The sequence below is a fragment of the Phyllostomus discolor genome, chromosome 5 (assembly GCF_004126475.2).
Source record: "Phyllostomus discolor isolate MPI-MPIP mPhyDis1 chromosome 5, mPhyDis1.pri.v3, whole genome shotgun sequence".
Taxonomy (NCBI): Eukaryota; Metazoa; Chordata; class Mammalia; order Chiroptera; family Phyllostomidae; genus Phyllostomus; species Phyllostomus discolor.
In genome coordinates this window covers 29,756,165-29,779,326 of record NC_040907.2, presented here as the reverse complement: position 1 = coordinate 29,779,326, position 23,162 = coordinate 29,756,165, and the positions used below count along the sequence as shown (strand labels likewise).

Genomic DNA, 23,162 nt, shown 5'->3' with positions numbered 1-23,162 from the left:
ACTAGGATAAAACATGAAAAGCTAACAGGTTAAAGCCAGGAGTGTCTCTGGTCATGGGGAGGGCCCTGGCCTCCTCGCACAGCTGGAGGAAGACTCGCGGGTGAGGAGCCGCAGCTGCCAGCTGCGTGCAGTGCGCTCTCCGCTGGCTGCGAGGAGGGCGCACACGGCCGTCTCCACTCAGTCCTCCTCACGGGTTCATCTTAGAGAAGGAGGCATCTCTCTTAAGTCCAAAGCTACTGCCACAAACACTAAGTGCCAGGGACGATGCAAGGCACAGAGGACACTAAGACAGTCACACTCAGACTTCGACCCTGGAGCTGTCTGACTTCCCACTTCCTGCTCACTCTTCAGTGCACAGGACCGGATCTGGCTCCCGACTGGCGCCCGAAACTGTGTGAGGAGGAACAGCACGGTGGTGAGAGCCCTTTCTCTGCCTTCCTTGCCCAGCAGCGCCAACCCACCTTTCAGGGCCGTGTTCAAGTTGTACTTCCTTCAGGAAGCTTTCCTTTTATAGCCCTACACTGTGGCTGTCTGTGCTCCCTTAACAGCCCATGCTTACCTTTATCATAGCATTTATAAAGCATCTTATTCATTTTTCTGTCTCTGCAAAGAATTTAGCATGCAGTTTGAAAGCAGAATCTATGACTTAGGTCTCTGAATCATCCACATTTAATAATACAGCATCTAATACATACCAACACTTAAGAAGTGTTGGTTTAAAATTAAATAAATTAATATATTTCTAATTATATGCCCCCCACTGTAGACATAATTAATAATAGTTAGTACACATTCCACAAAGTAATATATACTAAAGGTGTAATTTGTGTGTGTGTATATATACATAAATATAAAATTTTTTACTGTAGAGAGAAGTTTGGGATACTGAGGCTCTTTACAATTCTCATTCCTCAGATACCCCTGAGGCAACCTCATTCCACTTTTGTGACTTCGTTCACCATCATTATCCCAAACTTTATGTATTCCGTCCAGGTATCTTTCCTAAGTTCCAAGACCATTTATTTCATTTCCTGCTCTACGTGACCATCTAGATGTTTCGCAGATGCCTCCGACTCCCCAGCACACCACCTCCTCTTTCTCCAGTGTTCACTGTCTCAATAAGGGGCAACACCTTCACAGATGTTTCTGCTGGAAACCTGGAAATTATCCTGGTCACTAACGCCCTTCTCACTCTTATCCCCACCTCCAGATATGATCAAGTATCAAGTCCTACGAATTTCATCTGTTAAATGTGTCTTGAATCCATCCTACCACCATCCTAGTTCAAGTCACTATACTCCAATCTTTTGTTTGGACCACAGCCCACGAATGAGCCTCCCACCTCCATTCTTGCTCCTCCCCAATTCATTCTCCACACAGCAGCCTGTGTGAATTTATTTCATTTTGTGAATTTCCCCACTATCCTTATGGCAAAGTCTCAAACTCCTTAACAAGGCCTATTAAGACTCTGCGTGATCTGGCCCCTGCCCACCTCTCCTCCCACATCTCCAGCCTCTATTCCCACCTAACCCCAGTGAGTCTGCAACACTGAATGTCTTCAGAGCTCTGAATTTGCCGTGTTCTCCCCCAGCATCAGGCCAGAAGCCTTCCGGACCCCAGCACATCACCTAACCAATGCCCACTCACCCTACGGGTCTCCCTGTGACAACTTCCACAGCACCTGTGTCCCCCTCCCATCACGTAGCACACCCGTGACCTAACAGTATTTGTTAAATACTGATATTCTGGCTAATCCAGGCAGGAAACATGTCTATTTCGTTCACCATTGTATCCCTGCTTGGTATTCAAAAATTATGTTTGTTGACTGAATATTCAGTCAGTAATAGTATGCATTTTAAAAAGGTACAAAGACAATAAGGTACATAAAGCTAGGTTATTTTAATTAGCCATTGAAAATTAATTAAAATTTGAACTCAATGAAGCAAATTCTTGTCATTTCTAAAACATCCTACTATCTGTTTGGTGTTTTTTTTTTTCCGGGGGGGGGGGGGGGGCGGTTCAGAATTATCCCAGGCAACAATTTTTTGCCTGAAATGTCAGAATTTCACCTACCTTCCAATATTAGCCATAATGGATATGAACTCAATTATAACAAAATTACATGGAGCAAAAGCCACAAAGCATTTCCTAAGCATGTCTCCTGTGAGTATTTTGAGGCGAGCTAATTAGAAGTTATCACGTACTATTTATTATCCAGCTTCCCAAACAAGTTACTGAAAAGCTCATCAATTTTTTATGACATTTTTGCTGAACACACACCTCCTATTCAGACTTTATGCATGACTAAGCAGATTTAAGTAGTTAATAAATATGCAATATATTAAATTATTCTATGTATAATTGTGCACTTTCTAATTGCAAGTCAATATGAGGGATAAAATAATTAATATTGCTCCTATTCATGCTACTTTACTGCAAACCAGCCACAGTTCTAAGAGATCTGTATGATTTAATTCAATGTATCTTCTCAACAATCCTATGAGGTTATCATTACCATTATATGGAGAAGAAACTAAGGTCGAATTATCTTGTCTAAGTTCAGAGTGCTAGTAAGTGGCAGAGCCAGGATTCAAACCCAAACGACCTGGCTTCAGTTATGTAACATTTTTCATTTGAAGAGGCAAGACTTTATCGGAACAATAATAAAAAGAATCTACACAAAACAGAATCTGTACAGGATCTATACAAAAATACTGCAGCAAAAGTGGGAGAAAGGAATGGGGGAGGGGAAGGGGCAACAATGGTAGATGAAGACCATTCAACAGAAAACATTTTGTCACAGAACAGATAAAGACCATTAACAAAGATTCTCCCGGTCTGCTCAGTCTATAAAACAAGGGCGAACCAACAGCAGAGATTAAAGGGAGAGCTCAGGGAGAAGACAGTAAAACATCTTTAAAATAAAATGAAATCAGCACTCAATAGAAGTAAACAAAGAAAAACGACACCATCACAAAAACAAAAATTTCAATGGAAGAGAAGAAAGTGGACACTGCTGAAAACACAGTAACAGACATGCAGGCCATGACAGAGAAAAAATGAGCAAGATGAAGTGAAAAATAAAAACGTTTAAAAGGATTACCAAAACAAAACAAAAACACTTGGCAGTGGCAGTCACAGGAGATTCAGCGGAAGCATAATTAGCATCTGAAAAAGAGAACCAAGAAAATGGAACCAAAAAAAGATGTGCAAAACTGGACAATTAGAGCTGGGTGGAGGGCAGGCAGCTCGCTGTGGTTTTGCTTTGCGTCCCGAAGGCTGAGTGATGCTGGGCGTCTCTCCCTGGGCTTAATTCTCCTCACTGCTTAGTGGCTCATTTCACAGTGCTCCAGTTCCGTTACAGTGCACGATTCTCACAGTGAACTTGACCTGCTCACAGCACCTTGTGGTTTGTCCTCCCTACTGGGCCCAGACCCCTGCAACACGGCCTGTCCACGACTTTCTAACTAGAAATTAGGTACCTATCAAGGTTTTAAAAATAGAAGACAGAAAGGAAAAGCTGAAAATGTTTTTGTCCCTGGTGAGATGCCCCTTTAGAAGTAACTAAGAAAAAGCCTAAGGGAGTGAGGTAAAAATTTAAAAAAACAACAACACAGAATTCAGTTTTTCATGTTTTAAGTTCATCTGCTTTATTTGTTTAAACCAGAAACCAACAGACAAAAGAAAACTTTCTGAATAGGAGCTGTTAAGGTTTGGTTTTGCTTATTTTTTCAATGGTGTTCCAAGGACGAGGGTTCTAGACATAATTTTTTTTATTGGAAAAAGGTGGCTTTTATGTGAAAGCTTAAAAATGCTGAATGTGATCGGTCTTGAGAACAGTCAACTGGAATGTTTAGAAAGATAACTGTCCCCTGCCCAAGCCAATTGAGATAACAAAGTGGTGGCTGGCCCTGAAGGTGGTTGGGAGAAGGCAGCACGTCCTGAAAACTGGAATTGGAAAACCATAGCCCCAGAGCCGTCAACACCACCACTGGGACGGGTGAGGGTGGGGGAGCATGGCGGCTCCAGTCCGGCCCGCAGGGCAGCTGGTAAACCTCCGCTCCAGACCGTGTGTGTGGACACACATGTAGCAAAAGCTTGCATGAGAGCTTTAAAACTTTTACACTTTTTAAAAATATGTTTAATGATTTTAGAGAGAGAAACATTAATTAGTTGCCCCTTATACGCACCCGGACCAGGGATCGAACTTACAACCTTGGCATACTGGAACAACACTCTAACCAACTGAGTTACCCGGCCAAGAATTCTCAGAGATTTTGGATGTCTTAGGCCTATGTAGTAGTTTCATTATTGTTTATCCATCCATATCTTTTTTAAAAGGCAAGGAAAGAAATTAATATTGTAGGATAATTATACTGGAACTACCCTGGGAGCTGTCCTCTCATCGATCCAGGCGGAAGCCATTACCGTGCACCCGAGTACAACACAGGAACACAGCGGTGCCTGCCCTCAAGAGCAGCGTGACTCGTGCACTTTAGGTAGGAACACAGTACTGACATTACGAGATGGTGAAAATTAATAGCTGTCCATCTGTGAGGTTTAGGGAAAGCTTCAGTAAAAAAGCTGAAGCGGCAAAATGTGTAAGAGGCCTTAGACACCATGCTAAGGAGTCTGAAATTTATCCCACTGGCAATGAAGAACCACTGAGGGATTAAGCAGGGAAAAGACCTAGTCAGATCTGTATTTCAGAAAGATCACTCAAGTAGCAATATGGAGGACAGCCTGGAGAAGGCGAACGTAGCAGCAAGAAAATGCTATTGTAATAGCTCAGGCCATCCACCTTCAGACAGGACAGACAGTCCTCCCCCAGTATCCCAGGGGGGTTGGTTCTAGGTTCTATACTACAATCTGTGGATGTTCAAGTCCCTTTTATAAAATGGCACAGTATTTGCTTTATATAAAACGCCTTAGTATTTGCATATAACCTTTCCCCTCCCTCCATATACTTTAAATCATCCCAAATTACTTATAATACCTAATACATTATAAGTGCTATTTTAACCGTTGTTATACTGTATTGCTTAGGGAATAAGGACAAGAAAAAAAAATAAGGCTGTGCATGTTCAATGCAGACTCAACCACCTAGGCCTAACTCAGCAGTACATGTCAGCAACAATGTAACACTGCCCTCCACCCCACCCCCAAGGATTTTCAATTCCCCGTTGGTTAAACCCACAGATGCAGAACCTGCGGATAGGCAGGGCCAATCTCAAAGGGTACTCAAAATGATTCACCACGGTGATCAAAAGAAAATACCAGAACTCCTACTCGTGAACTTTACTGACACTGGCCTCCTCACACAATCGCCATGTCACCTGTCCTGAGGCACACGAGGCTCAGGGAACCCTCGAGAAGCGTGAAAGCGCCACAGCATGGGGGGCAGCGGCGGCGTCACGTCTCCATCCATTCTGTGATGCAGTGCCGTCGTTTTTGCTACAAGATGACGTCAATGTGGTCAACTTCAGAAACACTGGATGTTTAAACAGGGCCTTAACTAAACCTGACAACAAGACGGTGAGTAACCATGAAACTCTTGTACCTCAAAGAAGTTTCTGGTTATCATCTGGCCAAATGCATGTAAGATTTCTGAAACTGAAAGAGCAGGTGCATACTCCTCTCACAAAAATACTGGTATTCCAAGTTCGCTGATATGTTCTGGGATGGCAAATGTCTGCTAGAAGGATGTACCTAGCAGATATTCCAAAAATGCACACATCTGTCCTTTCCAGGTAAAGGAGATGTCTTAACAAAGGCTAGAAACTAGTTTTTTAGTTTTTTGTTTAAAGAAACTACACTGAGTGCATTTTGAAAACATGTCTGGCAGTTTTTTTTACCTTTATGTTTCCATTGCCAAAAAGGTAAAAGTGTCACTTATAAAAACGCTCACATCTGTATGCCAGGAGTTTTCAAACTGCAATCCAAGGACCCTTGAGCGACCCTGAGACCCTTTCAGTGAATCCAGCGGTTTGGAACCATTTCCATAATGATCCCCAGACACCGTTTGCCTTGTTCACTCTCATTCTCTCACCAGGCTCCCGCAGAGTCTTCTAGAGGCTAATGGAATGGGTGCTTATGTATTCTCATGATTTAAAATTTTTCAGTAATTTTTGGTGTATTACATATTAATAAACAAAACCCACAAAAATGAAAGTTCTTTGGAGTCTTCAACAATTTTTAAACTTATAAAGGGGTCCTGAGGCCAAAAAGTCTGAGAATCACTAATAAGAAGAGGGGGACCCAAAAAAAATCCCAGAATCATCTTCTAGAAGGAGGGCCCCTTGTAGTACAGGTTTCCCCGCTAGGTAAGTATTCTAGGAACACATCAGTATCAGTGTACCAGCTGGCATTGTTGTGAGAGGCTGCGTTCAGCTTCCGTGAATTTTTTGAAGACTCTTTCAACATGTTTTCCCATTTCATAAAGGGTGACTTACGAGCACACCTGTCCACACAGTGCTATCTGTGTTGAGCAGTTTTTGACCAAAAATGGCATCACCCCCGTGCCCTACCCTCCCTTTTCACCAGATATTATTGCCCCAGTGACTTCTTTTTTCGTTTCCCAAGATGAAAAAAGTCCTCAAAGGGAAATGTTTTGCCAGTGTGGAAAATGTGAAACAAAAAACAGCAGAAGCATTAAAAGGCATCAGAATTGAGAAGTTCAAACACTGTTTTTAGCAATGGAAAAAACACCTCGATAGGTGTATTGCATCAAATGGTGCATCAAATGGAGACTTCTTTGCAGGTGACTGAGGTTTAAACATGTAAGAATACACAACTCTTTATAAATTCTGGGGTGGGTTTTTTTTTGCCCTCCCTCATATACTTTAAAGACTTAGTAATTGAATTTTCTAACCTATATTTAATGTATTTCAAACACAAGGTTTCAGTGGGCTTTCAGGACACGTTAAGAAACACATTAACATGACATCTTTCCATTATCTTGTAAGAAAAACTGACATCAAGGAAAAGGGAAATTTACTGACATGCATACAAACAATAAAACAAGGCATAAGATGACAGTCAATCAGAATAACATAAATTAAGTTGTACAGGAGCTCAGAGAGGAGCAGTACCTGTCAGGCAGGGTGTCCAGGGAAGAACCTAATGGAGAACAAATCTAAATTAAAGCCCTAGCCCTGGCTGGTGTGGCTCAGTGGATTGAGTGCCAGCCTGCAAACCAAAAGGTCACGGGTTCGATTCCCAGTCAGGGCACATGCCTGGGTTACGAGCCAGGTCCCCAGTAGGGGCCGTAGGAGAGTCAACAACACTTTGATGTTTCTCTCCCTCTCTTTTTGCCTTCCTTTCCTTCTCTCTAAAAATAAATAAAATCTTTTTTAAAAACCCATTATAATATTTACAAACACATTCAGAAGACTGAGGGGGAGAAGAATTTCAGAAGGGGGCAGGCAACCATGACAACAACAGCGACAGACCGAAGGATACTGCACACGCCTGAGCAGCCCATGCAGCGAGCGCATCCCTACATCAGTGTCGACAGTATGTGTACGTCCGCGTGTGACTTCTGAGGGAGGGCCGGGAGCAGCTGAGCAGCCACAGGTACTCTGCTGGCATTTAGAGTGTGTTTAAACTGATACAATAGTCGTATCAATCCTTCCTTGTCAGTCTTGGAATAATTCCCTCATGCCTAAAACTCCCAAACCAGCATTACCACTGTCGGCGGTAGTTATCTCTAGGTGGTGGGTTTTAAGGCTAATGACCACCTACTATGAACCAGGTTACATACTAAACATTAGGAATCCTAAAACTAGTAATTTTATTATAAGAGATTGTGTCTAATAGTACAGTACCAGGTGTTTTTTTTAAGATTTTATTTATTTAGTTTTAGAGAAAGGGGAAGGGAGAGAGAAAGAGAGGAAGAAAAACACCAATGTGCAGTTGCCTCTCACATGGTCCCCAGTGGGGACCTGCCCCACAACCCAGGCATGTGCCCTGACTGGGAATTGAACTGGTGACCCTTTGGTTAGCAGCCCGCGCTCAATCCACTGAGCTGCACCAGCCAGGGCATAGTACCAGGGTTTTTTTATATTTGTAAGCTTAATCCTCAAGCAACCTTGAAAGATAATGATTTTTATCTCCATTTTAAATATTTGAAAACCAGTAAGACACAAGGGGTTCTGAAGCTTGCTCGAGGTCATTCCATAGAAACTGGTGAAACCAAGACTAAAATCCTGGTCTATGGACTCATTAACAGCACTCTCTTCTGTCCCTAGGGAGGTCATGGACACGGTGCTCGTGTTACTGCAACAGCCTACCCGGTGTCCTTCCCTCCAGCCTCGCCTCATTCTAACCCCTCCTCATACATAAACACTGTGTGACTTGTGTGGCAGGCCCTGTACAACTGTCGCAGACCCCAGAACTTCCCATGTGAGGGGAACGGGACACTCACTCCTCTGCTTCCTCCACACACAAAGACCTCCCTAAAAGGGAAAGATGATACAGTCATTTCCTGCCTCTGAATCCTTCGAGTGGCTCCCTGCAAGACAGAGCCTTCACAACCTGACTTTCACAGCCTGCACAGCATCCCCAACCATACCCTGACCTTTGCCATTCAAGCAGCTTCAGGATGCAACCACTTGTTTCTAGGTTACTGCACATATTATTTTCTGTCTGAAAAGCGTTTAACCCCACTGGCCCCCCAAATCCACCCAGCTAATAACTAGTGATTGTTTAAGACTTAGGTTAGGTGTGAACTTCTCTGGAACACAGGAGATCCCACAGAATCCACAAGCACAGCCCTTGTTACAATGTATTCTAACCGCTGGTTTACTGGCTTCTGGTCCCACCACACTGAGGCCAGGGACACACCTTTCATATGCATTATGCTGAACGCCAGGACCCAGCAGAGCCTGAAGAGAGCTCGTGCTCAGTGAACACTTGTGGGATGACAAGAGCGCCTAGTCCAGTGGGAGACACAGACACGGATACAACTAAGGAAAGGATGACAGATGTGAAGATAATAAAGATGTGGCAAGAACGCTACCCAGGGAAGGGAACAAAGGTAGGAAACCCTCGGAGGGAGAAACCCTTCTACCCGTATCCCTGCGGTTTCCTCACCTGGCATCTCAGTTTCTTTCAAATCCTGCTGTAGCCGTTGCTGAGGAATGCGAGCACAGCCACGAGTGCCTCCTCTGAACCAGGCACAGTGCGAAGCACTGACATGAGCTCATGTGGCCCTCATAACCGCCCGGTGCATTTCACCGACAGGGAAACTCAGGCTCAACGAGACACTCGCTCAATGTTCGACAATGAGCAGCAGAGCCAACACTCGAAGCCAGGTCCCACCTCCTGAACCAAGGCTCCAGACCCACTCCATGCTTCCGTTCTTCATCGGAAGTGAAATCTCCTCCCCAATCACCAAGGTTTGATAGCCTCCATTAAACTCAATTAAACCAATGAGGTTGAACTAAGATTCCTTTGTTATGTTAACCACTCAAGTGAACATGTACCTCAAGTATTACACATTTCCTGGCTTCTTAAATTGAATATCTTAAATGTAATTTAACTTTTTTGGATGTCTCAGGACCATTCCTGTGTTTATCACAACTGTGTGCCCTCAGGAAGGTCTGTGCTGGGATATAACAGAAGCCATTTTATCGACAGCCCTAGCCTGTGGCATTTATAGTGTTTATAGCGAAGTTCTGACTTCCCAATTCCCCCTCACTCCCATGCCTAGTTAGAGCTATTATTTCTTGCTAATGTCAAAGTTGGTCTCAGGCAGCCCATCTGATTTTGCTACCTCTCATCGTCTATGGCAGCAGTCCCCAGCCTTTTTGGCACTGGGGACTGGTTGCATGGAAGACGATTTTCCACAGATGGAGGATGGGGTGGGGGGTGGTGGTTTCAGGATGGTGCCAGCATGTTACATTCAAGCTCACCTCCTGCTGCGTGGCCCGGTTCCTAACAGGCCGGACCTGTACCGTCTGCAGCACAGAGGCTGGGGACTCCTGCTCTGTGGGCCGTGGTACTCTTAGAGATGTAACAGTCACTTGTGCTGTTCGCAAATCATTTCTGGCTCTTTGCTTACGTGCTGACACTGCAACTCCCTGCTTTTCTGAAGTTAGGCACCGCCACGTCACTTGCCTTAGCCAATGAAATGTGAGAGTGACACACACCACTTTGGGACAGAAACGTTAAAAGCCAGTGTCCTCTGACCACCGTCCTTCACGTGATCAAAATGACCGTGAAAATACCACATTAAGAGGGAGGTTCCATCAGCCAGGGCCCCTGAGTGCACGCGTGCTGGTGAACATGCGGGATGAGAGAGGAGCCAGCTGGGGTTCTGTGGAGCCACTTAAGTCTCAAGGGTTTCCTGTTAATGCGGCCTAACCCGGGCTGTCCACACCAATACAGCAGATCTCTTAGTAAGTAATTCTCTCACGTAAGTAACTTTATTTACAGATTTTGTAATAAATACTTTGTTTACACAAAGAACTTTCTTTGCAGCCATCCTGATCCTCGTTCAAAACTGTATTCAATATAAATACATCTGCCAAGCCCTACTATGTACACAACACTGCGCTACATGATGAGGAAGACATTCCATCTCTTGAAAGAGCTTGTCTTATGTTGGCAACTGAGGCAAAAAGTCAGACTCTGGTGTTATAACAGTTGAAGCAAGAGATAAGTCCCATCTAGACGGGGAATCAAGTACAGAAAAGTTTCACAAAGGCCCTGGCTAGTGTGGCTCTGGTTGGAGTGCCAGCCTGCAAACCGAAAGATCGCCGGTTCGGTTTCCGGTCAGGGCATGAGCCTGAATGGCTGGCCAGGTCTCCATTTGGGGGGTGTACCAGAGGCAACAGATCAATAGTTCTCTCCCTCTCTTTCTCCCCGTTTCCCTCTCTCAAAAAATAAAATCTTTAAAAAATAGAACGAAAAGTTTCACAAAGGAAATTCTGTATCAAATGGCCCTGACACATGGGTGAGGACCCAGGATTAAAGACTGAAAGGGGTCCTTCAGTGCAGAAGAAGCAACATGAGCCAAGATATAGAGCACAAAGAGCAAACAATGCCACTGATCTGGAAAATACAATAAAAATCTAAGAAAAAAGAAAAAAAGTGAGTTTACCCATACCGCCCATGCCAGGCTGGTCTGTGCTTAACTCAACGGATAGTGGGGAGCCACTGAGTCCTGGCTGGGGAAGCGAGATATCCGAAAGGGACAGCAGTACACAAGAGAGACGGAAGGAAAGCAAAAATGTCAGGGGTTCCTGCAATAAGTCAAGGGAACAGAACATCGAAGCCCTACATCAGTGTGATGACAGCAGGAACAAAAAGCAGCAGATGCCAGAAATAATGCAGAGGCAGCCTCAAAAGACGGGGCAGCCGACCGAACCTGGTAGGGGGCCGGGGGGAAGGAAGATAGGCAAGAATGGTTCTTAAAGTGTGAATCCTGGTTAGTGGAGCGGACTGTTACTCCACAAAGCTGAGGTTAATCAGACACACATCCAGGCAAGTCAAGTGCTGTTGTACTGCTTTTCTAACAGCTGGCTGCAGTGCCATCTGCGGTAAATACTGTTACTTGATCATCCTCTGTGCCACCCAGGAAAAGTTACTTCTTGGTTTTCTTGGTTTGATGCCCCCTCGCTTGTGCAACCGCCTGGTGCACTTCTCCCAACAGGACACGCCCTGGAACTGCCGTGAGCGTTCTGGGTTCTCTCCTGCCACCGTCACCATCCTCACTTTCTCACTTCCCCGCTTCTCCTTCCTTATCGTCCACCCAGCCCTGCCCACTCATGCCTCAATTGGACCCCTTTTCCTGCAGTGTCACTGTGCCTACTGTCTCAGAGTTCAGGAGACCACATCATTAGTTACCAATGTCCAGTGTGTCCTTTATTCCCACAACTAATGCAGAGGCCCATTAGAATAAGCCTTATACCTGATAGGTCTTGCATTGCCCACAGTTGCATTGCTTTGCACACAATATATACTTAATAGACACTATGGCGATCCAAAGTCAATTAATTTCTAAAAATATGCACATCTTATTTCCTCATGTAACGTGAAATGGAGAGGTTCACCACCAACAATGTCCTTGAGACTTCTGGCCAAGATGGAGGCATCGGTAGACACACTGTGTCTCCTCGCACAACCAAGATAGGGATAACACCACTTTAGAAACAGAATAACAACCAGAACTGACAGAAAATTGAACTGATTGGAAGTCCTACAACCAAGGAGTTAAAATAGACACGTTCATCCAGACCGGTAGGAGGGGCGGAGTCGGGAAGCCGGGCGGAGAGGGGTTGTGCTGCTCAAAGAGCATTGGGACCGGGCACATAGGGCAGACCCTGGGTGCGCAAGCGGCGCTGGCAGACCCCAGCCAAGGGGTGGCAACCGGCAGACCCAGAGAAGCGGTGACTGTGAAGCAAGGCGCTGCCTGAAACCCAGGATCCCAGCGCTGGGAAATAGAGCCTCGGGGCACTGACTGAAAACACCTGTGGGGGTTGAGGTGCAGGGAGACTCCCAGCCTCACAGGCGAGGTCGTTGGAGAGACCCACGGGGTACACAAGCCCATCCACATGAGAAATATACCAGAAAGGTCCAGTTTGCTTGGGGGAAGCAGCGGAAGGGACTGAAATCGGCAGAGAGTGGAGCAAGTGCCACTGTTCCCTCTCGGACCCTGTTCCCACATACAGCATCACAACCCAGCAACTGGGGTGCCCCACCCTGGTGAACACCTAAGGCTCCGCCCCTCATACGTGACAGGTGTGACCAGACCAAAAAAAAAAAGAGAGAGAGAGAGATGGCTCAAACAAAAGAACAAATGAAGCCCCAGAACCCATCCTTTTAAGCCACCGAGAAATAGCCAACCTAACAGATGCACAGTTCAAAACACTGGTGAACAGGATGCTCACAGAATTGGTTGATTTGGGTCACAAATTAGATGAAAAAATGAAGGCAACAATAAGTGAAATGAAGAAAAATACACAGGGAACCAATAGTGATGGAAAGAAAGCTGGGTCTCACATCAATGGAGTGGACCAGAAGGAAGGAAGAAACAACCACATAGAAAAGAATGAAGGAATATGAACTCAAAAAAATGAGGAGAGGCTTAGGAACCTCCAGGACATCTTTAAATGTTCCACCATCCGAATTATAAGGGTACCAAAAGGAGAAGAGGAAGAGCAACAAGTGGAAAAGGTATTTGAACAAATAATAAAGGAGAACTTCCCCAATCTGGCAAAGGAAACAGACTTCCAGGAAGTCCAGGAAGCTCAGAGAGTCCCAAAGAAGTGGGACCCAAGAAGGAACGCACCAAGGCACATCATAATTACATTAGCCAAAGTAAAAATGAAGGAGAGAATCCTAGAGCAGCAAGAGATAAGGAGACAGTAACCTACAAAGGAGTTCCCATCAGACTGTCAGCTGATTTCTCAAGAGACCTTGCAGGCAAGAAGGGGCTGGAAAGAAGTATTCCAAGTCATGAAAGGCAAGGACCTACATCCAAGATTGCTCTATCCAGCAAAACTTTCATTTAGAATGGAAGGGCAGATAAAGTGCTTCCCAAATAAGGTCAAGTTAAAGGAGTTCATCATCACTAAGCCCGTATTATATGAAATGTTAAAGGGACTTATCTAAAAAAAAGATCAAAAACATGTATAGTAAAAGGACAGCAAACTCACAATTATTAACAACCACACCTAAAACCAAACCAAAAACAAACTAAACAAACAACTAGAACAGGAAAAGAACCACAGAAATGGAGATCACATGGAGGGTTAGCAACAGGGGAGTGGGAGGAGGAGAGAGGGGGAAAAGGTATGGAGAATAAGTAGCATTGATGGTAGGTAGAAAATAGACAGGAGGAGGGCAAGAATAGTATGGGAAATGTAGAAGCTAAAGAACTTTTGACACATAGACATGAACTAGAAGGGGGGGAATGTGGGTGGGAAAGGGTAGGCAGGGTGCAGGGGGATGGAGGAGGGGTAATGGGACAGCTGTAATAGAATAATCAGTAAAGTATTTTTTTTAAATGTCCTTGAGTTAAGAACCTTTGATCTTAAGAGCAGCTACTACCTTAAAAGATTATTTGAAAATACCATTTTGTCATAAACGTTTGTGCCAGCTGCCTTTTAATCCTTTTGACTTGAAGGTACACCAAATGGTTCAGGGATCATCAGCCCAGTGTCATTATGACTTAGAAATAACCCAATTTCCCATAATGACTTATTTTCAGAAGGCTAGTAAGAGGTTTTTTCTACCACCCTATTCAACTAGCCATAGTACATAGAGCAGCGACTTTTAACTTTTTTCACTTGTCACACACATACACTAAATACAAAAATTCTGCAGCACATTAAAGAGTGTATTTTCTCTGCCTCACCAAAAAAAAAAAAAAAAAAAAGGTATAATTTTGATTCATTCACAACCAACTATGGTTGGCTATTGTGTTGACTGTTGTCACTTTTTCATTTGAAAATCTGGGAAAAGAGGTCAAAGTCAGGTACTGCATGTATTCTTGCAGATTACAGGTTGAAAATCTGCTAGTATAGATAATTCAAAGTATAGCCACAGAAAAGTATGTATCTTTTTTTAAACAAAGTAACAGCTACCTCCACTGGTCCTTCTCTCAATTAACTACAATGGTTCAATTCAGTTTCAATCCTTTCTTATAGGTCAGGGAAAACAAACAGAAATGAGGTTTATCGAGGAATTATAAAAATGGCACTGCTGTGAAAAAGAATCCAAAAACATTTATGGGACAATAACCTGATCAAACATGCTCTCATGACTGAGATATTTCCTCTTGCAAAGGAAGCAAGAGAGGCGTACTCTGCCACTCAAACCGACCCTGGTCCCCTAAACACCGGGCGGGCAGTGCAGCGATGACAACCACTTCTTGTCCGTGGCGGATTCCCGCTAGGGGTGTCCCTGGACTTCTCTTTCCTCCCGGCGGAGCGGACGCCGGGCTGACCGCGTCCGTCCTCTGCGCCAAGGTGCGCATCGCTGCGGGGTCTCGCACGCAGATGACCTCAGCTGTTCCGCCGGGAGCCATCTGTCCTCTCCCCTGAGGCCTCGCAGCCCCTGCCCCTGCCGACACCAGGTCGTCCAGGGGTCCCGGCGTGAGCCCGGGTCCCCTCCGGACTTCATTATTAGGAGAGGACCTTACAGTGCCCCAACCCTCCTTCCCCACCACTAGCGCGCGTGGCTGCGCGCGGGGCCCAGACCCGGGGGCCGCGGCGAAGGGGGAGGGGAGGGGCGGTGAGCTGACCGTTAGCCGCGGCGGCTGCTGCGCCCGGACACACGCAGGATGGGCTCTTACCGCAGCGAAAAGGAAGGCAGCGGGGAGGCGGCGCCCGGCCCGACGCGAGCGGGAAGACCGAGGCGACGGCGTGGGAGACGGCGACAACAGCCGCGGGGGACCCCGGGGGGCGCCCAGGACGCGGCGGGCGGCATGGGCGCCGCCATAGTGAGGACGCAGCGGCGGGCGGAGCGCGCGTCCGCGACCGGGGACGGCGAGACCACCAATCCCACTCTCCGCCTCAGCGCCCTCGCCGGGAGTCGGGCATCTGCGGCCAATCCACGCGCAGGAGCCGGGCGGGGCGCCGGGATGACCAATGCAGAGCTGTGCTATGGCCAGTGGGCGGGCACAGCCCCGGAGTGGCACGAAGGCACGGGAGCCCCGAGTTTCCGGAGCCCACCACGCCGCCCGCGGGCGGGGACCGGCGCCGCAGGCTGTGTGAGGCTGCTGAGGGGTCTTGCGGTCCCGGACGCCAGCTCGGCGCTGACGCCCTGGCCTGGGTTCTCAGAAGCACGTCCGACGTCTGGAGGATTCCTCCGTGTCTGGCTCCCCTTCCCGGCGGGCGTGCGTTGGAGATGCCAACGTCTGATGGCCACACGACTCTGTGTCCGCCAGGATGACCCAGCCTTTCAGAGCCTGCTTCTTTGCCCACGCGCGCGGGGCCTCCTGGGCGCAATGTGCCGGGTGGCGTTCCACGCCAAGGAGCACTGCCGGTTCGTTCCTTGAGACCCAAGGCTTTGGCCTGCAGGGGCTGGGCGACCCTGTGCTATCGTGTGAGTTAAGGGTGGACGGGGTTCTCAGGCTGCGCTTCTGTATTACCAATCTGAGCCTTGCAAAAAAAATTTGTTCGGGGTTAGGACTACTCCGTCCCGTCCCATCCCGTTTAGCCTTTGCAGCTCCGGCGGTCCCGGCTCTTTCCCATCCTACTCCCTCATTCAACCAAGGCCGCATGATTTATCCTTTTTTAAAGTTTATTTATTCTTAGAGAGAGGGGAAGGGAAGGAGAGAGGGAGAAACATTGCTGTGAAAGAGGTGATGCCTCTTGCACGCCCCCAACGGAGGGATCTGGCTTACAGGCCAGCACTCAATTCACTGAGCCACAGCACCTAGGGCAACACCTGGGCATAATTTAAATGTGGTCCCTCAGGTGGGAAGAGGAAATCTCAGGCTGCAATCCTTGGTCGCCAACCTAAAGACTCTACCCTAAAGGAGGGCACTTTGCCCTAGCAAAAGGGCTCTAGGAGGAGCCTGCCTAAGACAGGTGAGCCCACCCTTCCCTGGCATGAGTCCCAAGACCTTGTCCCAACTAGACAGACAGGCAGGCAGTGAGGGATACAACTGCTTGTTGTGTGCACTCTAAATAAAATCTCATTACGTCTTTAAACTTTGGTTTTCCCAGGGTTATTAGGCTGACCAAAATAAAAAGTACCAAGTTTCAAGAAAAAGTTAAGAACTCTGCTGGGATCAGATCAAGAAGCCCAGCTGTACAGTTCTTCCAGGTAAAGTAGGGTCAGTGGAGGAAGTGGGACCCTGGCGATTCTGGGGAAGTTCCTTTCCTCCAATGGTGTGTGCTCTCAGGGCTCACCAATCCATTTAGACTTCTGCCCAGTCTTACCTGATGACCCCCTGGGAATCACTGGGTGCTGCACAAAAAAACAATCTCCCTTTCTTGGCCCCAGGAGGGAGCTGGCATAAAATAAAATGTCTTTGAAACCTGCTGCTCCCAGCTCCACGCAACCCCCCCACCCCCACCCCCCAGAGACACCAGGAAGCAGCCACCTCCCAAGCCCCAGGACACAAAGAAGCATTGAGTTGTTGAGCTGACCCAAGCCTCTCTGCACCCAGAAACGGAGTGCCTGGTGGCTCTGCTGTCTCTAAATCCTGTACCTATTCACTGGCCCCTCCTGGCTTGCTGCTGCTCTGTCCCTGTCCACCTAGACTTCAGGAAACCACCAGGCACAGGGACCAGGTCTTTCTCCAGGGAATCTTCGCCACCAAGTACAGACAGCTCCAAGCAGCTACAGGAGCCCCCTGGGATGCCTCTGGGGGTAGAGTCCCTTGCTCTTCGAGCACCTAAAATGTACTGCCTGTCAAGCTGGTTCAACAATTTATGTGAAACAGACTGTGGGATGAACTTGACCAGCTCAATTAAGTGGGCCAGAAGAGATTCAAATTTGGTTCTACAGGCTGAGTGGCGGTCTGGTCTTTCCTTTAATACCTCCTTCCAATCTCTAAGGAAGGGGAAGCAAAAAGAGGTACTCATGGCCAGAGGTGCCCTCTGCTCCCCTATCCCACCGTGCTGGGCCCCATACAGAGCCACCACACCAGAATTTGAGCAGGAACCCATCTCTTTAGGACAGAGTCCTAGATCTTTGCAGGCTGAGTCTCCTTAAAATGCACAGCCTTGCTCCAGAGCCTATGACTCTAGATACATCCCCAGCCTGACCCTGGGCCACTTGGGCTCCTTGGGGCAGACACAACCAATCCTCTGCTCAACACAGTTTATTGCTAAAGACAAAGTGATGCACCAGTTTTCAAAATAATTTGGTTTATAGCGTTCATACGTAACAAAAAACAGGGAAGTATTATAAATCTGATTCTTGTATACATAGGGTACAAGTGTGAAGCCCTCCAATCCTGGGCCCAGGCAAACAAATTCATGAGGAGCAAAAACCTGTTTAACCCCTTCAGTGTTGCCCTCCAGTCCCACCCCCTTCCCAAATTCTCTCCCTCCCATCCCGACCCGGGGCAAACCTGCCCCCGGCCACCAATGGCCCCAGTTCATCTTATCCCTCCCAGCCCCTGCGTGATTGCAATTTTCTGCCGACAGAATCACCCACCAGGCTCTGCCTGCTTCCATCATTAAGATCCCCCTTGGCGAGCCTCCCCACCCACACGCTCTAATACTGTGCCTTGGGGGGCTCTGTGCTTAGAGGGATGTGGGCATGTGCCCATGTCACTCCTATCTTCTTCAAGAGAGGACCAAGAGGTGGCACTAACTCCTCTGCATGTCAATACTGCAGCTTGGCCAGAGCTCCCTTTCGGCAGTTCAAGGGACAGATGCCACACCCATCTCCAGCCAGCCCCAGGGGCCCTTTACTCAGCTCAGCTGAGGGCAGAATTTCACATTTTGTTTGCCCTGGATAGGCAAGGAAGAAAAGTAAAGGCTAGGGGCTGGCAAAAGCTGGTCCAGACCACCCACCCACACACGCACGCGCACACACACATAAATACAAAACGGGGAGGAGGGGGCAAGCACCAGCACCTCTTCCTAGGCGGTGCAGGTGCTCGTGAGGAAGCTAAGTCCTAAGCCAGGGACAGGGCAACAGTCCAGCCAGCAGAGCGCACCCACTGGAGACAGTGCAGCCACGGCACTCCAGTGCTGGGCTCTCAGCCGGCAGCTCGGCAGCTGCTGCCAGGTGTCCAAGAACGGCTTGTCCTTTCATTAGAGGAGATGCGACGAGGGTGGGGTGAGAAGATGATAGGTCAGTTATTTCATTCCTTTGCATTTTACAACTTCACTTTAGAGACTTCAGAGTTCCACGTGTCTGCTGTGCCGTGGAGCCTCCACAGAGCTCCTGCCTCAATGGCGTGGGATCTCTCGGCTCCTGGAAGCACCTACTCCATGATGGCCCGGTACAGAGCGGGCTCAATGTAATCTTCCCGGTATCTGGAGTTGATAACTCGCTGCCGTTTCTTTTCCTGTTTGACCTCCTTCTCTGTGAAAATCTCATTGAAGCGCATGTCTGAAGCTACTGACTGTGGAAGAATAGGCGAGCCAAATGAGGTCACTGCAGCCAGCCAGCCACCGCGAGAACAAATACGGGGACACGTCCCTGCCTGCCTCCCACCCTCCCAGGCAGGAACAAGGGTGCCCACGAAACACACTCACCAGTCGAGACTTCACTCTCTTGGGAAGCTCTTCGTCCAGCGTGTACACGTCATCTCTCTTAACCACCAGCTGTGAGCCGTCCTCAAACTCCACCTACCAAGGAAACGAAGGCCTTTGGCTAAGATATCCCTGACTCTGTCCCTGGACCCCCAGGCACAGTGGCGATGTCCTGTAGTCACAGGAAGAATTCAGAACACTGAAGGACCGCCATGTTTGAAACCACAGCTACCAGCCTGGACATAGGGCAGCCCCTAGCTCTGAAAGGGTTGTTACCAAGCCCTTAGCTCTCCCAAGAGCAAAGACATACCTCTGGCCCAAGAGGCAACACTGAATTAATCAAGTACCCTCCAGCGCCCAGCAAAAAAACCTGCGGCTACCTGGTACATCTGGATGGGATGGGAGGCCACAAACTTGGCTCCATAGACTTGGCCGTCTGTCCATCGCACTTGAACTACTTCCCCTTCAGCAGGCGGGCCCAACTGAAGACAGTCCTGACTCTGAGGGAACAATAAAGGAGAAGCATGAAAGGAGGGCCCACCTGAGCAAAGGGGTGACCACCATCTACCTCAGGGAAGCATGCTCAGCAGCCCGTCTGCTACATGAAGGATACTGTGTAACCGTCTGAGTTGTGAGTTGAAGCAGCTGCTCTTTTCATGAAACATAAGCTTTAGACCCTGGGTACTGGCAGACATCTTCAAAATGAAGGAAGTGAGCCTGTCACTTCAAGGAAAACAACCGACAGTATCAAGTGCTGCCAATGATAAAAATCTAAGCTATCAAACAAAAATTAGAAGCAACATGAGCTTGAAGCTTCCCCAAATTTAAAGGTTTTTCTGAGACGAGTCATAATACAAGCGAAGGTGATTTTGATCATGTGTAAGAAAATTTCACCTTTGAAAGGTCTGCACGGCCCATCACACCGATGTGTGTGGCGCTACGAAGCCCTGCGTGGGGGAGACCTGCTCGGTGAAGGCGGAGCCGTGGGCGTTAATGTAACCGGCTACGAGAAGCTCACTGACCTGCTTTCCGACTCCACACTGCACCGAAGTTTAAGGAAACCAACACTCGTTGAGTTTTGGTGCAATATTAAAGAACACCATAATTATCTGAAAGGCTATTAAAATACTCCCCCCCCCCTCCAATTACATGTCTGTGAGACTTAATTTTCTTCATATCTTTTTAACCAAAACAATAAATTGCAACAGACTGAAGATGTAACATTAAAGTTATTTGCAAAGGGCATTCTTCCAACTCATTTTTGTTCTAAAACGAGGTTATTTTTGCCCTGGCTGGGGGGCTTAAGTTGTTGGAGCATCATCCCATACACCAAAAGGTTGCAGGTTCGATCCCCAGTCAAGGCACATACCTAGGTTGTGGGTTTGATCTCTGCTCAAGGCATATATGGGAGGCAACCAATCGATGTTTCCCTCTCTCTCCTCACCCCCTTCCACTCTCTCTAAAATATATCCTCAAGTGAGGATTAACAATAAATAAAATAGTTCTTCATTAAAAATAGTTTATCTCAAGTCAATCTCAGTTTTAACTTCTAATAGAGTAAATACTGATAGACATAACCCACAAAACACAAGCTCTTCAGGGTCCTGAGTAACTTTTATTTTTAAAAAATGTTTTTAGCCCTGGCTGGTGTGGCTCAGTGGATTGAGCACCAGCCTGCGAACCAAAAGGTCGCTGTGGGTTCAGTTCCCAGTCGGCACAAGCCTGGGTTGCAGGCCAGGTCCCCAGTTGGCACACGAGAGGCAACTACACATTGATGTTTCTCTTCCTCTCTTTCTCCCTCCCTTTCTCTGAAAAGAAATACAACCTTTAAAAATGTTACTTACTTTTTTAGAAAGGGAAGGAGAAAGAGAGGGAAAGAAGCCTTGATGTGAGAGAAACATCGATTGGTTGCCTCTTGCACATCAGGAACCTGGCCACAACCCAGGCATGTGCCCTGACGAAGAACCAAACTGGCAACCTGTCAGTTTGCAAGACGACACCAAACCCACTGAGCCACACCAGCCAGGGCATCCTCAGTAACTTTGAGAAGAGAGTCCTGAGATCACTGTTCTGTAGGTTAGAGATAATACCACCTACCTCTCAGAGTTGGTACGACAGGTGACAGAAATACCTAACATAAAGCACTTAGCATACCGCCTAGCATGCTGAAGAGCTTATTAAATCACAGCTACTTTATTGCCACAAATACTTTTACTGTCATCCTTACTACCTTGTAACTACCTAATATGCTTTCTGCAGCTAGGTTGCTAATGTGGCATAAACAAGGAAAATACCGATTTGCTCAAAGTGGCCCGATCCCACTACCTTGATGCTCAGTGTTACCCACGAAAGGCAGGGCAGGGACAGGGGAAACCTGAACGAAGTCCTCAGTGCCGAGCCAGGAAACCCAGGACTCGGTCCAGGCAGGCCTTGTGTCTCAAGTGTTGATGAGACAAGCAAAACAGGGGCGTCTGTCCAAGCAGTTTTTGCTCAGCCCCGAAGGCTTACGCTATAAAGAACCAAAAGCCGAGACCATATATCTACTAAGAGGGCATGGCAGAAAAGAACTGGGTAATTCTCCCAAACTCACACAGCTACTGGGCAATGGAAATGGTACTGCACACGGGCCATCCCAAAGCCTGGGCTCTCTCACCCACATCACAATGCCTTCAGGGTAGTTTAAGACCCAAGTACAGGCAGGTTTCAGAAAAATGCAGAAAACGCTGATTCCTGCAGCTTCTAGAGGACACATGGTGCCCTAGCAGCACACCATTTCATTTCCACAGAGAGACCAGTACAAAGGCTTTTTGTTCTGGGACCAACTGGTGAAACTGTAGGCCTGGCCAGAAAAAGGAGGCCCACTGCCAGTCTAGTCTGCCAGCGAGACCTGGTCACACCCCAGCCCCAAACTGCCCAAGAAGCTCCTTCCAAAAGTTACCACTATGTCCTCAGGATAGAGATTGTCGCTGAAGGAGCCATCATCAAAATTGACTTCATAGAAGGTCTCAGTGGTGAGCCTGACCACCTCGCACTGGTAGAAGCGCCCGTTCTTGTGCTTGCTGATGACCTTCTGGCCCGCAGTGATGCTCTGCAGGGCTCCCTTGGCTCGCTGGAAGAAACAGACTTGGGTCACTCCCACAGACAGGTCTGGCAGATGGGGCCCCAAATTAGTTGGTTCTTCCTTATCAGGGAAAGACAGCAAAGGGATGGAACAGTGAAAACGACTGAGGGATGGGAGCTGAAACACGTCTTTCCAGGTACCTACACCCCAGCCAGGATACTGGAAGAAACCAGCACCGTGTTTTCTTGAATAAATGTAGCTCCTTCCTAATTCCCAGTCCACAGCTGTCCTCATACCACCCTGTCTTACCCCAAATTCCATGGACAGACTCTTGTGACTTCCCTGTTTCTTGCCAGGAACTGACCAGATAGCACCCAGTACTGCACGCAACTGAGACACACTTCAGACATCCAGCAGGTGGCCTGCGGCCCGGGGCCCCCACACGATGCCCCACAGATCTCAGCACCAGCTCTGCCCTCAAGGCTAGGGCACAAAGACTGAGTTTCCCTGGATGTCCTCGGCTACATGTGACAAATGCCTCTTTATTACAAGGGCCCTGCCATCTCTGGGACCCTCACATCACCCTTCTATTCTGAGCATGCTTTGACAGAAACAGGATCACAGGGCACCTGTGGCCTTGTGTCCGACTGTTCCTCCTCAAGCTGCTCCGGCGCTGCACTCCAGCCACGCGGCCCTCCCTGCTGCTCTGCAAGCAGCGTGTTCCCGCCCCAGGGTTTCTGCACTGCTGTTCCCTCTATCTGAAATGCTATCCCCCAGTTATATGCATGCTGGCTCCCTCACATCCCAATGTCAACTTACTGACACTGCTGCTCAAGGCCTCCCCTTCCACTCCCCTTTTTCCTGCCTTATCTTTATCCTTTGCTCTTCTCCCCACCTGATACACTAACAACTCACTTGTTTCCTGACATGTA

At 47.6% G+C, this 23,162-nt stretch overlaps 2 protein-coding genes across 9 annotated transcripts in view; both read right to left on the bottom strand.

Moving 5' to 3' along the window:
- Nucleotides 1-15,440, bottom strand: part of ST3GAL3 (ST3 beta-galactoside alpha-2,3-sialyltransferase 3) — a 176,848-nt gene extending 161,408 nt beyond the window's left edge. For 3 of the 6 annotated variants that reach the window (XM_028513277.2, XM_028513279.2, XM_036025910.1), the window contains exon 1: nucleotides 15,302-15,436. The gene's annotated coding sequence lies outside the window, so the exon portion shown is untranslated. Of the gene's footprint in view, nucleotides 1-15,301 lie in introns of all 6 variants that reach the window. The other 3 variants (XM_036025911.1, XM_036025909.1, XM_028513278.2) reach the window with 3 other exon arrangements.
- Nucleotides 15,441-17,811: 2,371 nt separating this feature from the next.
- KDM4A (lysine demethylase 4A) overlaps nucleotides 17,812-23,162 on the bottom strand; it is a 39,557-nt gene continuing 34,206 nt past the window's right edge. For 2 of the 3 annotated variants that reach the window (XM_028511581.2, XM_036025908.1), the window contains exons 19-22: nucleotides 22,108-22,278; nucleotides 19,550-19,669; nucleotides 19,173-19,265; nucleotides 18,899-19,039 (exon numbers count right to left, since the gene is read on the bottom strand). In XM_028511581.2, the coding sequence (XP_028367382.1) occupies nucleotides 18,899-19,039; nucleotides 19,173-19,265; nucleotides 19,550-19,669; nucleotides 22,108-22,278 (525 nt within the window). Of the gene's footprint in view, nucleotides 19,040-19,172; nucleotides 19,266-19,549; nucleotides 19,670-22,107; nucleotides 22,279-23,162 lie in introns of all 3 variants that reach the window. The other variant, XM_028511582.2, reaches the window with a different exon arrangement.